The following is a 14,686-nucleotide window of genomic DNA, read 5'->3' as shown; positions in this document are numbered from 1 at the left end:
CAAAAAATGGGCAGAAGACCTAAATAGACATTTCTCCAAAGAAGACATACAGATGGCCAGAAGCACATGAAAAGCTGCTCAACATTACTGATTACTAGAGAAATGCAAATCAAAACTACAATGAGGTAACACCTCACACCAGTTAGAATGGGCATCATCAGAAAATCTACAAACAACAAATGCTAGAGAGGGTGTGGAGAAAAGGGAACCTTCCTGCACTGTTGGTGGGAAGGTAAATTGATACAGCCAATCTGGAGAACAGTATGGAGGTTACTTAAAAAACTAAAAACAGAATTACCATATGACCCAGCAATCCCACTACTGGGCATATACCCATAGAAAACCATAATTCAAAAACACACATGCACCCCAATGTTCACTGCAGCACTATTTACAATAGCCAGGTTATGGAAGCAACTTAAATGCCCATCGACAGACGAATGGATAAAGAAGACGTGGTACATACATACAATGGAATATTACTCAGCCATAAAAAGGAACAAAACTGGGTCATTCGTAGAGATGTGGATGGATCTAGAGACTGTCATACAGAGTGAAGTAAGTCAGAAAGAGAAAAACAAATATCATATATTAACGCATATATGTGGAACCTAGAAAAATGGTACAGATGAACTGGCTTGCAGGGTAGAAATTGAGACCCAGATGTACAGAACAAACGTATGGACACCAAGGGGGAAAGCGGTGAGGGGTGGTGGTGGTGGTGTGATGAATTGGGAGATTGGGATTGACATATATACACTAATATGTATAAAATGGATAACTAATAAGAACCTGCTGTATAAAACAATAAATAAAATTCAAAAATACAGCATAAAATATTAATCTGCAGTTGAAATCTGAAGGTTTCTCTCTCACCTACCAAAATGAGAAGTTAACCAATTATGACATTAAACTATCAACCCCTTGGTTATTAAACAGGCTTGCCCTTGGCAAGATACAAAATAGAAAAGTAATATTGCTGCAAACTACTTCCAGGTTACATTAAAATCCCTTTAAAAAAAAATAAAGCTGTTCATAACTCAAAAGTCAATACTGGGTTTCACAAACACATTCAAAGTAAATTTTTTCCGAAAATAGAAAAAAGGAAAATGTTTTGCCATCATTCAGCACCTTTGGTTTCAACTGCTGAAGTTTAAACAAATGGTAAAATTACATACAAATTCAATGAGAAACATACTTTTACAAAGCAAAATTTTTGTCCTCAATTTTATCTATATCCTAAGAGCTAAACTTAGACACCTAAGAGAGAAATGGTTAAGGAAATTATGGAACACTTACTCAAAAAATATAATCATCCATTAAAAAGTTTGTTTACACAGTTTTTCCTAAAATTAAAAAAAAATTAGACCTGAAGAATCTTTTAAAATGTGTTCCTGTAAAATGGACCTCAGCAAAGTAAAAATATATTTATGCTTAAAAATATTAAACAAGAAAAATAAAGTGTTATCAATATCAATACTGGCTGGTAATGACTGTCCTCTTTATTATATTTTCCAAATTTAACCATGACAAGAAAACATTATTTGAAATTAAAAAAAGACTAAAAGAACACGAGAGTACTTTGCAGATACAGGCAGTGAAGATGCTCCTTCTCTGGGTGCTTGCAGCGCCCTGGGAATTGCACTGACCAGAGTGAACAGCACCTGCTCCTGTTAGCTTCCCAGGCTGGGACTATGTATAAGCTGAGAACAAGAAGTGTGTTTTAATCATCTGTGTATTTCCAGTGACTGGCCTCTGGCACTTGGTTCAGTAAAGGTTTGGCATAAGGGGAGAACAATAAATCTATTAACCATTTTACATTCAAAACACTCCTTGGTTTTTTAAAATAAATTAAAAATTTTAAATGAAACATATCTTACATATGAGCTAAAAAACATTTCCTTAGATGAGTTTGAATTTATTGTTAACCCAAATAGAATAATGAATGCTATTTTCAAATAGTACAAGATGAACCAACAAGTACAAAACCAAGATATTCAACTACCAAATTCAATCAAGGGCAGATCAAAATCATTATCTATCCTTTCTTATCTTTATCAATACTTACTCTTGAGAGATTCTGATGAGGAGAGTCACAAACGTTTTCACGGGTACTTTCATTCCTATAATTATGCTTTCTTGGGCTCTTGGGTCGTGTCCGGCTTGGCACATCACTATCTGAGGGTCCAGATGCATCCATCTTCGAGAAAAGGAAAACGAGTTTTTAAAAATCATATATGTAGTACTGAAACTAGAATCAACCCAAATGTTCAAATATTGACAAACTTCATTTTACACTATCAAAATATTTCACTAATTATCCCTTAGTCCCATTCCTTAATACCACTGATTTCATCAGAAAAGTTCTTAAGTACAGAAAGTTTTCAATAATTCTAACTTGCACTTGAAAGATCAAATTTTATATCACTAACAAATAGTTGTTTTCCTTAAAAGAAAAGGTTAGTTTCCTTCATTTTCAAGAAAATATCTGCCAAACACCCAAGTCTGACTAACCACAGTTTGTCTGTCAGTTGTACCTTCAAGTAAAAATGGTATTCCATGAAAGAAGGAGCCAGTTTTATTTCACAACTTAAACAATCCCACAAGTATTATACTCTTCCTCAAGACAAACACCACACTTTGGCAAGCAGAAGTGCCTTATATGTGCCTCCCGTTTCATCACTCAGAACGTTAAAAACACCCATACACAAGGACAAGATTTAATATTAATAATTTTTACTGCTTCATCAAGAACATTCTTAAGTGAAACTAGCATATTTTTACTGTGTCTGGAGGGGAAGAACACAATGACTACTAGCACATTTTGGTGACACTGCCTTGATTCATGCTAAGGTGCCAACAGTTTACCCATCAATTGCTTTTGCACCATTAGTACACATGTCAACACAGTGATGGCAAATGATGTCTTAGTGTTATTACAAAATAGTTCTGAATTCAGCCACCCTGAAAAATTCTCAGCAACCCCAGGGGTCTGAAGACCCCACTTTTAGCACTGTTATAATAACACATGTAAAGGAAAGTTTATCGCAGTATTATTCAAAATGTCAAAAAGCTTGAAACAAAACATCTATGCCCATCAACAGAGAAAGAGCTTAATAAATAATTACACCTCTCCCGTGGAAAATTAAGATGCCATTAGAAAGACTAGATTAGAGCTGTATCTGTTGACTTGCAGGGCTTTGCAATAGGTGTTCTGTGCACTGTGAAAAGAAATGTGTATAACACAAAACTTGTTAAAAAAAAGTATAAGCACACACACCTATGTATGTACAAAATTTTACAAGCACAGTAAAAAAAAAAAAAAAAAGGAAATATACACACTTGGTTTCTAACATGGTTTGAGGGGCCAACTTACGTGAATAACAGAACACAAAAAAGAACACAGAACATCTAGCAAAAAAGGTTAAAGAAAATATGCACATACAACGCAATCATATTTATTTATCAAGTAAAATCATAAGGGACACATCAAGTAGGGATATATACAAAAAGAAATTACATTTTAAGGAAAAAAGACAATGATTGCCTTTTATACTCACGTGGGCATCTGAAGATCCAGATGAATGAACATCTGATGATCTGGTCTGCAAGCATTAAAAATAAAAACCAACATTTAAATAATCAGAAAATGTATTATGCTAACAAAACAAGTATTTCTCGTGTTACACAATCTTTCCAAACTTGTAGCAATTTCTTCTCAGCTAATAAAACCAAACAAAGGCAATCTCTGACTTACAAACAAAAATTGTGATCCAAAATAAATGTGTCAGTCAAGTTCAGTCTTCAAATAATGGCACTTTCCAATAAGGTCAAGTGTTAAAGCTTCACCTGATTTTGTTTTAATTAATCTACATTTCAGATTACATATGGCATATAATAATTTATTTGATTTTTCACTATGCAGCAAAGGATGAAGCCGCCAAACTATAACACTATTAACTAAATAAATAATATGTGGTATCTTTCTGAAGTTTTAATTGGAGGCCCAGAATTTAACTCTGGTACTGAGTTGTTTTTATTTTTCAAGGTATTGGGTAGTGAGATTTTACTTATTTTATATATATATTTAAGTATTAAAAGTGAAATCAAGAATCTTGAGATCACAAGTACCTCATCGATCCTAGCTCCCAGTTCTAGATTTCAAATGTAATGCACAAGACAATATATTCATTTTTAAGAAAAAATTGAAGATTTGTATGATGTAGAAAAAAGCCAATAAGATTCCTATGGGTCCACACAGTACTGCTTTACTTATCTTGTTGAAACATAAGGATAAGAACAGCTGATCGGATTTTCATACTGAATCAATTTATTCCTCTGAACTCCATACTGAACCCTAGGCAAAATCAGCCCAAGACAACCAAGCACTGAGCCACCAGCCATCTCCATTCTTTCTACCCATCTTTTTTCTGTCCCCAACTTTTATTGTGTCCCTCCTATTTCACTTTCTTCTCCCTGCTAACCTTTCCTAAAAGGCAAGGTAGCATGAAAGAAATTTTTTTATATTTAAATTTAACCCTGTGGGGCATCCCTGGTGGCGCAGTGGTTGAGAGTCCGCCTGCCGATGCAGGGGACACGGGTTCGTGCCCCGGTCCGGAAAGATCCCACATGCCACGGAGCAGCTGGGCCCGTGAGCCATGGCCACTGAGCCTGCGCGTCAGGAGCCTGTGCTCTGCAACGGGAGAGGCCACAACAGTGAGAGGCCCGCATACCACAAAAAAAAAAAAAAAAAAAATTTAACCCTGTGAAACCTACTTTGAATCAGTTTGAAATGCACCCATTTGCAGACACTTAAAAAATACAAGAGAATAAATAACTCCTCTTAAAAAAGAAAAAAACAGTTCCGTCAAGGGACTGAGTGAATTGAGGAGAAAAAAAAATTCAATTGCCTTCTAATATACCACTGTTAACCTGCTAGGTAACAAAAATAACACGGTAATCATAACAGTGAGAAAAAACATAAAACACCTAGAAACCAACTAAAGAAATATGTACCACCTGTGCGAAGAAAATACAAACTTCACAGAAGAGTTGTTATTCAAGTCAACTTTTGAAAAGATTCATCACATTCCTAGATGGGAAAACTCATTATTAAGACAAAGTCAACTACACCTAAATTTATTTATGCATTTAATGCAATTTCATTCCACAGCTCAAAATCCTAAAGGGAAGTCTCTTCAAGGGGACAAGGGGGATTGACAAAAATAATTCTTAAGCTCACCCAGAAGAATAAGCATGAAAGAGCAGCTAAGAAAGTGCTACCCTTTCCTTAATCTATGCCACCACATCCAAATCATCCTTTCTAGGATTTAAAAATAACAGCATGGCTTAGGACGATGCATCAGCTGATTTCAATTAACCTAAGATGGTCATATTTACCGCAAACCAAACATTTTCCACTGATACGCTACACAGCATCAGAATGAAATTTTAGGCTTGAGAACAGTTAAAGAGATGCAAATACTAGTGAATAAAAATTTTAAAGGAATAACCAACTTCTAAAGCTAATGGTCCAGGTAAGCAGTAAATGTAATGCTACTTCTGAAGCCGAGTCTCTCCCTCTACTTAATCTGGAACTGCAGTATGTTATTTGTCTTGGGTTTGGGTTTTATGTTTTCACTGAAGAACAGTAAATTAGTGATGCTTAAAGATCTTCTGAAGTCCACAGCACAATTCCTCATCCAAATGAAAAGACCCAAAAGCAAGAAATGAAAAGGCAAAATAAGGGAGATTTGAGGCAATAAAGAAGCAGACACAAGAAAAACTTACCTCAAGTTTGAGAAAGCAGATATAGTACAGATGTGGGGAAGGACAGCAAGGGGGAAAAAAAAAAGGATCATTCTGATGGCTGCTGAGGAGACAGAGGTGAAGCCAACTAAACGATACCATAAAACTTTTTTTTCCAGCTGCTCCTACTTTACTTCAATTGAAAAACCGCCACACCTGAGTTTTCAAATTAGCAAGCTACCCACAGCAACATTCCTCCAACACCTCCACTCTGCCTAGTCCGCTCTCCATTCCCATCTGCCTCCTTCCTCCTCACATCCTCTAAAGCATCAACTTAACATTTCCACAAGTTTAACAATCACTCCCATAGGAAGCATATCAACACTTTTATTGTGCTGAGATGACTCCCAATTCCTTATCTTCAACCTTGGTGCCTCTCCTGGGTTCCAATTTGTTCTTCAACAACTTCCTGGACATCTTCACCTGCATATCTGCAAGTTCCTCACATCCTATATATATAAAATATAGTTTCCTCCCAAACTAGCTTCTCCTGTTGACCTTCCTACTTGTGACACCGAATGGTAACTCTCAATCAGTCATAACATGGAAGTAGTGAAATGTTAAGAGCACAGACTCTGGAATCAGACTTCCTGTTTTTAGCACTTACCAGCTTTGTAAACTTGGGCCTAGTTCCTTCATCTGTAATGCTGAATAGCACCTGCCTTATAGGATTGTTGTGAAGGACAAAGACAGGTGAAGCACTAAGAACAGTGTTTGGTACATAGAAGTGCTCAACGAGTGTTAGCCAGCAGCATTTTACCAGGGTCATCCTTGACTACTTCCCTGTCCCCCATGACCAACTGAGTCAAATTCTGTTCACCCCACCTCTACTGAAACTCTTCTCTGGGGACCCTTTTTACTAAAGACACTATTGTGGTTCAGATCTTCCCTTTATTCAACCCATTTACTGGGCAACCACTTACTAATACTGTGCCTTACATCAGAGATATAAATGTTCTTAGGAGCTAATAAATAAGAGAGACAAGTAAAAAAGTGTGGCTATACCACCAGAGCACAGAGGGCAAGCAAATCTTAATGGGAGTGGGGACGACGTCAGAAAAGCTTCCCAAAGAGTATCTGAGGTGAGATTTTTGAAGCAATCTTTAATATTTATCAGCAGCACTACAAAAATCTTCAAACTAATCCTCCTCACTCCCAAATTCTTCCTAAACTATGTCTCCAGAAGAGCTTTCCTAAAGGACTTTCCTGCCTTGAATCTTCCATGGCTCTCTAATTTTGTTCCATAGGTTTTAAAGCCGCCACAATTTAGCTCAAACTTATCCTTCCGTCTCAGAAACTTTTATCCCTATGCAAATGTCCTATATACATTGGCTAAACCAGAACATGTATCAATCCATTTGCCAGTGATTTATTTTCTTTACCTCACCCATCTCTTTTTTATACCTCTGCGTCTACCCTTCAAAACTCTGTTCATTGTTCAAAAGACTCAAACTCCTCCATTCCTGAAGCCTCCCCACCCCACCCTCCAATCAACCATATGTCATTTCTTTCCCTAAAGTTTTAGACGCTTCTGATGACTCCGCTTTGAACTATCATGTGTTGACTCTTTTTCCACTAGACAGCATGTTCCCCAAAACTGATTATCATCTTATTTAATTTTTTCTTCCTCAGAGTCAAACAAAATCTGGCAAGTGAAGGAGCCTCAATAAACTTGCTGACGTACCCAGTTGGAACAAGTACCTACACAACAAAATTGCACTCCTCACTATCAACATACTAAGCTGTCCACTCACCAACAAGTAACAGCTACCTAGCTGAATACCACTTTCCAAAACAAACCGAAGTCTACCTCTCAAAAAAATTCATCAAATCTATTGAGTTAAATAATAAACCTGAAATTATCCTTAAAATTACATCCAAAACACTACCAATACATGAAAAGTTGTAAGTACGCTTTGAATGATCTGTAATCTAAAATGAGGAAAGCCTGGTAAAAAAAATTAACTGCTCAAGGAAGAGACATCTAACAGTACCAAATAGCCTCAAGTGCTATTGGCAAATGCATCTTGCTTTAAAAAAAAATTATTTCAGCAAAGTATCTGGCATGTGGCCAATCTGCAATAAACTGTTAAAGCTACTTAACAGTACAAGAGGCAAATTATTTGTAATATTAATATTTTTGAGTTTAATATCCTGTAGGAAGTTTGGGGCTCCTTTTTCTTTCCTTGTTTTTGTTTTTCAAAAATGATGTTCTTTGTAAAAAGGGATAGAGAGGCAGGAGTCTTCAACTTGCATACCAAATGAGCCCTCCTCTCATTTGCCTTACTGGCAAATGAGTATCTTTTTGTCAATTTATCATACTTTCCAGGAAAAAAAAAAAGCTTCAGGAATAAAAACTAGAAGAGAATAAAAACTAGACTTTCAGGGCTTCCCGGGTGGTGCAGTGGTTGAGAGTCCGCCTGCCGATGCAGGGGACACAGGTTCGTGCCCCGGTCCGGGAAGATCCCACATGCCGCGGAGCAGCTGGGCCCGTGAGCCATGGCCGCTGAGCCTGCGCGTCCGGAGCCTGTGCTCCGCAACGGGAGAGGCCACAACAGTGAGAGGCCCGCGTACCGCAAAAAAAAAAAAAAAACCTAGACTTTCCGAAAACAAATAATTCAATCCAATAAGATAGAAAATTTTTAAAACCATATTAATAGTCATATTCGAGCACCAGTGCTACAAATACTCGAATTTCTAAAAGACACCAATCAAGAAAACCAAAGTTCCTAATTCCTCTCTCCACCCCAAAACACAGCCTTCCACCCCAAAAACTAACCACCTTATATTTTAAGATAAGACGGTTATCTTATCTTACAACCATATCATAATAAAGATTCAGTTTAAACTAAAACTGGAGAACAGAGCCTAATTTTTCAAGGTTTGTGTTTTGTTTGGAGTTTTTGATCATATTTAATTCTTTCATAGCTTCAGGTACCACCAAAAAAATGTACACAAGCAGTAATATATACCTAAGGATGATAAGCCTTGAATGGATCCTCATTCTATCAATACATATTTCGTACAACTGAAATACTTTTGTTAATCAGCAATTAAAATAGTTCCCACACCAATTTAGCACTGGGTGTCCAAGGAAGCCAGCAGTATTTCCTACTTAGCCATTTACCTCTCTAACCCACTGGCAAAAAATAAGCACTGTCACAGAGTGAAATAACAGGGCACACAATTCCATTATATTAGTAGTACTACCAGCACAGGAGCTGCAGAGGGAACGAGAATACCACATTCTCTTCATATCCTCATTGTGCTGAGCAAACAACTCTTACAATCAAAATAAATTAATTTTTATAAATTAAATTCTAATTTTATATATTAAATTTTACATTTTTCTAAGCAAACAATTATAGGCTCTTTGCCTCTCCTCCCAAAATCAAAGCTACAACATGGTATCCCTCTCCCCCAAAGCATCATTTTAGTCTGGTGATACAAGAATAAATGCACAGGAAATTTTTAGCTAATTCCTAAAACATTTACTGAATTTCTATATTTGTCAGGCTTTAAAATAAAAAGTACAGCAAAATTACACAGAAAATAAAGGGTCTCTTCATCAGGGACAACTACACATAAAGGTTAAATCATTTGACTATACAAACTTAAAATGTGATTTTTATAGCAAAAAACCCTATTATACATTTTATTTGTTAAATTACCTCAATACCTTAAATTACCTCAATTAGCTCCATTTTTTTTTACTGAGGTCTAAATGACATACAACACTGTATTAGTTTTGGGTATACAACATAATGATTCAGTATTTGTATACACTGCAGAAAGATCATCACAATAAGTCTAGTTAATGGCCGTCACCAAACATAGTTACAGAGTTTTTTCTTCTTGTGATGAGAACTTTTAAGATCTACTCTCTTCTTAGCTTTCAAATATGCAATACAGTATTATTAACTATAGTCACCATGCTGTACATTACATCCTCTTGTACATTTTAAAATTAACATTTTCCTCAGGGTCTAGAAATACAATTAACAAGCATCCCTACCCATAGCAATGGGAATTTAACTACCAAAGAGTAAGAATGAACATGAAACTAAAGAATTTTTTACTCCATCTGTATGGTAGAATATGTCACTCATCTGCACTCCCCAGAGGAAGAAATCAAAACAGAGATCAAAGGCTAGAAATTCCAAACACTGTCATATTAACCAAAATGATCTTATACTCTCTCCAATAAATTCTGGACTTGTGTTAGAAATAGAAAGCAGTAATCTGAGCAGTCATTATGATAACAGATTCTGAATCTCAGGATTAGAACTTAGCCTGACATTTTGAAAAGTAAGTACTTTTTACTTCCTCTAAGAACAAAGGGGAGAGAGGAAAGGAACTAAGTTTTTTTTTATGTACTTGATATTCACTCATTTAATCCTTACATGAACCCTGTAGAAAAGGGATTATGTCCATATTACGAACAAGGAAATTGAGGCTGAAAAGTTTAAGCAATTTGCCTTGATACCGCAAATATAATTTATTGCCAAGTCAGGATTTGAATCCAAATACCTTTTGTTTGTTATCAAAATCCATAATCTCTCCACTACATCATGCACCCTCCTGAGATATTTTACAGACATCGGTAGATCTCTTAACAGCATCAACTGATTATAATCTAAAGCAATATAAACTAAAAAGATTACTGGAAGATCCAACAATTTACTTACAGGGAACAGCCACACAGTCACAACCGTGAGAAGTACTACTAGAGAAGGAGGCCTGAACATATATATACATTAATGTTTTCAATGTACCCAAAGCCTCAAACAGAAGATACTTAAAATATTACGCTGAGTAGAAACAAAACTAGTGAGGCTTGTGCGTGAATTTTATGGATGCACTAGCTTTAGTAACAGTTCCCTAATAGTAAGCAGGGCTGTTTTTGTCAGAGTCCGCTGAGGAAGTGGGCAGTCAGGTACCCAACTATGCCCCTCCTCACCAAGGAGAAATGTACTGGGGAGGGGAGAAACAAACAAGGAGTAAACGCAGGTTGTAGAGCAGCCAAGACTGGCCCTCTACCACAGTTTCTACATAACTAAAAGATTTCTGGTCAATCCATCACTAATTACGAACTAATTATAAACATCATTCACCAAATGGCATAAAGACTATGATTTAACAGAAACTGAGAACGCAAGTGTGTAATAGCTTATGTTTCCCAGAACAAACTGTACACACAAGACTAGCCCCGTCTACCGTAAACGTAACTTCCTCATAACCTACTTACTATAATACACACTCTTTAAGATGTAAGTCCTTAGAACCTTTAAGTATTACACTTCTTGCATCAGCATCAAAAAGCTTAACAAGTACTTCGGGCACTATTACTTTTAATATCGTGTTGGAGATGAAAAACTCGAAGCAAAAAACGATTAAGTGACTGACCCGTCCAGGATGGCAACTTAGGACCTGATGCTAATCACAACCTAACTAACGCTAAACGACTTCTACAGTTCAGTGGTTTCACAATACGTGCACACGGTTCCCTGTAAACTCAAAAGCAATTTACTAATCTTAGGTGGCTTCCAAGTCTATGAAAGTTTTCCTTTCAGAAGAAGCGGAAGACCCCGAGTCCTCGAAAACGAGCCCTCCAACGAAGGGCTCATTCTACACTTCCTCTTATGTGAGCTAAGACCACGTGTAGAGCGTAGCATTAACCTTGGCGAGGCATCACCGCAAAGGAGAACTGCACTTCCAACCCCGCTTCCTTCCACTATTGGTCCTCCCCTCACAATTTGCGGCCCTAGAGATTTATTCCCTGGAGGACGTGAAGGAAATAGAGCGAGGCCGGAAGCGTGCGAGATCCAAACCCAACGAGCCGAGGAAACAGAGGCAGACACTTAAGCACCGGGAAGCGATTCCCGCCTCTCCCAGGCTCTGTCCCGCGGCCTCAGAGCTCAATAAGCTGAAATACAGGGGCGCGTTTTCCCGACTTCAGACCTCAGTCTAAATCACTGATTTCACTCCAGTGCTAAGCGGGAGCCGAACTACTCACGCCACCCGCCCTGGGCCCGCCAGTCTCGAGCCGAATCCAGGCTGGGACTAAGGGGAGATACCAGGCCTCTCAACCTGCGCACCACGGTGCGTCTGCGCCCGGCCTACCGTCGCGACCAGAACGCGGACCCCCACCCCAATCTCCTCCCTCTGGCCAGAAGCGTCTGTAGTCCCCAGACGACAGTGATACACTCACTGACTTACTAAGTTCTCTAAGAAATTACCTTTGAACTGGCCTTCTGAGAGCCGCCTGGCGTTTTGTCCGCCATCTTGAGCTTTGCCCCTCCTTCGGCAGCGGCAGCAGCGCGGGCGAGTCGAGCGCCGAAAGACTGGATCTCAGCGGAGCCGGCCTGAGGCGCGTGCAAGGCCGAATAGTCGACTGCCGAGTTGGCGAAATTCAAGAGGAGCTTCGCCACGTGACTTCGGTGTTGGTCATTTCCCGGGCCCGCCCATTCCGGGGAATATTTGGGGGCGTTTCTGTGGCGTGTCGCGTTATTGGGCCCGAGAATTTAGAGAATCTTCTTGTCCTGGCTTTCAGGGCCGGTCGGTAGTTCACTCTTTTTCCAGCACCAACCCTTGGTAGGTGCGAGCCAGTTGCACTTGCTGGGCGAGGAGGAAAGTCTTCTTAAAGAAAAAATGCGTCGTCAGCTGGGGAGGAGCCTTTACTTCAACTCAGAAAATAAATCTGGAGCCGACCGGGGTCCGGCGCTCCGTGGACAGAGATGGTGTTCGCGCCACCTCTGTCGCTCACACCCTAGTGGGAAAGGCAAACTTGCAGTCTGTTCAAGTTAATATAAAATAGAGTGGTGTCCGGAAGCGGAGGAGGGAAGCTTTTGACCCAACCTGAGATTCCGGTAGTGGGGTTATCGGATAGACTCTGGGTCAAAACGGGTACATGCAGAGAGAGGGTGAATGAAAGAAAAATCATAAACAGATGGTATTCTAAATCTAGCATCCATGTAAGTTGCGTGTCATTTAAGAATTACATTCTACGGTTTTTTCATTTTTAATCACATAAATGGGGGGAGCACCATAAACCTTTCTGTACTTAGCTTTTTGGTTTTTGGTTTTTTAAATTCTTAATAGGATCTATAGTCAAAGAAGGAAAGCTTGCTTGAGGTCATTCCTGAGCCAAGCCAGGCAAGGAAAATGGAAAGGGCATTTCAGGAAGAGGGAGTCGTTGAAATAAAAGCCTGGTGGCGTGAATCAGGACAGCCCTGTGGTGCAGTCACATTAAGCAGTCCCGTTTTATTAGACCAGGTTTTGGGAATCGCCGTGGCTGGAGAAGTGGATGGGAGCAAGCTCACACGGGGCCCTGAGGTAACCAGTGTGCTTAGGGAGTTAGAATTCTATTCCAAGGATGAAGAGCGGCCCTCAACACAGTTAAGTAGGGCTATGATATGATCAGATTTTAAGTTTTAAAAGATTGCTCTGGGCTTCCCTGGTGGCGCAGTGGCTGGGGGTCCGCCTGCTGATGCGGGGGACGCGGGTTCATGCCCCGGTCCGGGAGGATCCCACGTGCTGCGGAGCGGCTGGGCCCGTGGGCCGTGGCCGCTGGGCCTGCGCATCCGGAGCCTGTGCTCCGCGGCGGGAGAGGCCACAGCGGTGGGGGGCCCGCGTACCGCAAAAAAAAAAAAAAAAAAGATTGCTCTGAGCACTGGGGGAAGGGAGGAAGAAGGGTTCATGACCTTCTCCTGAATTCATTTATTCAAAATATTTTTGAGCCCGTTTTGTGTGTAAAAGCCTGCACGAAATGTTGAGAGGCTTACAGAGATGCCTAAAACACATTATCTTCATATGATTTAAGATTTAATGAGGAACAAAACAAAAAAAGATTTAATGAGGAATAGGGGAGAGAAGGGAACAGCAAACTAACTAACGCTGTAGAATTCAATTTATGCTGCAAGGAAGGGTCATTAGCTGTGGGAACCCTGAAAGAATTAATTCTAAAGGTAGGGGTTGGGCAAAGAGATGGGGGAGGTTTCACAGAGAAGGAAGTATTTGAGCCAACTCTGAGGAAGTAGAATTTTGTCTGTTGGATGGTGTTGGGGGGAGAGGGAGAGGAGGTTGGCGTGGTGGTGAGGGAAGCTGAATCTGACACATGGAAAGACTCACAGTCGTGTGTGCCAGGCTGAGGAATCAGCAGGCCAGGTAGGGCTCCTGTTCTGTGTGAGGGGTTGGGCGTAGAAGAACAGACAGTAAACAAATAAGCAAACAAGGAATGGTCAGAAAGGAACAAGTGCTACACTTGAAATGGAATGATGCTTTACAATCTCTAGTCCTGCTGAATTTATTTTCGAGCCCAGCTTTTTTCACTTCTGGGCTTCTCCCCCGCAATTAGTCCTGACTGCTAATTGAAGGCTAATCAATTTCTTTTTATACTCTTATTGAAGATATCCCTTCCTCCAGGAAGACTTACAGGCCTTCCCTCCCCTACCAAGCCTAAGAAAGAGACTCTGCTTCTGTTACCATAGGAACCTGTTTCGCACTCAAGATGCTCATTGCACCAGATCTTCATTGTCTGTTTACAATCTAGGATTAGAAAATGAAATCATCAGCTGAGATGAAGGGAGAATTGTGGGCTTGGCCGTGCCTAGTCATGTTCTGGCAATGCTGCAGGCTGACTTTGTCACTGTAAAGTGAATACATTCATACTTTTCATTTAAATCCCTAAAGTCCTACTTCACATAAAAATCATTTTTATTAAATGTTTACTCCTAAAGACTTGAACATAAAGGAACATAGCCTTCTTCTCTCTCTTCTTTTTCATACAGTAAAGCCCCAAAGGAAGTCAAACAAATATGACCTGACTAGAAATGGTACATAGGCATTTATTAAGGCCTAAGTAAGTACACTCTTAAAA

General features: G+C 39.4%; 1 protein-coding gene across 4 annotated transcripts in view; it reads right to left on the bottom strand.

Annotated features, from left to right (window-relative positions):
- U2SURP (U2 snRNP associated SURP domain containing) overlaps positions 1–12,122 on the bottom strand; it is a gene marked incomplete at its 5' end in the record, with an annotated part of 52,012 nt that extends 39,890 nt beyond the window's left edge. For 2 of the 4 annotated variants that reach the window (XM_079704750.1, XM_079704751.1), the window contains 2 exons: positions 3,561–3,605; positions 12,048–12,092. In XM_079704750.1, coding sequence (XP_079560876.1) covers positions 3,561–3,605; positions 12,048–12,092 — 90 coding nt within the window. Of the gene's footprint in view, positions 1–2,068; positions 2,201–3,560; positions 3,606–12,047 lie in introns of all 4 variants that reach the window. The other 2 variants (XM_079704752.1, XM_079704749.1) reach the window with 2 other exon arrangements.
- Positions 12,123–14,686: the final 2,564 nt, after the last annotated feature.

This window comes from Hyperoodon ampullatus, assembly GCF_949752795.1.
Source record: "Hyperoodon ampullatus genome assembly, chromosome: 5".
NCBI lineage: Eukaryota > Metazoa > Chordata > Mammalia > Artiodactyla > Ziphiidae > Hyperoodon > Hyperoodon ampullatus.
This window is presented reverse-complemented; position numbering and strand designations above follow the sequence as displayed.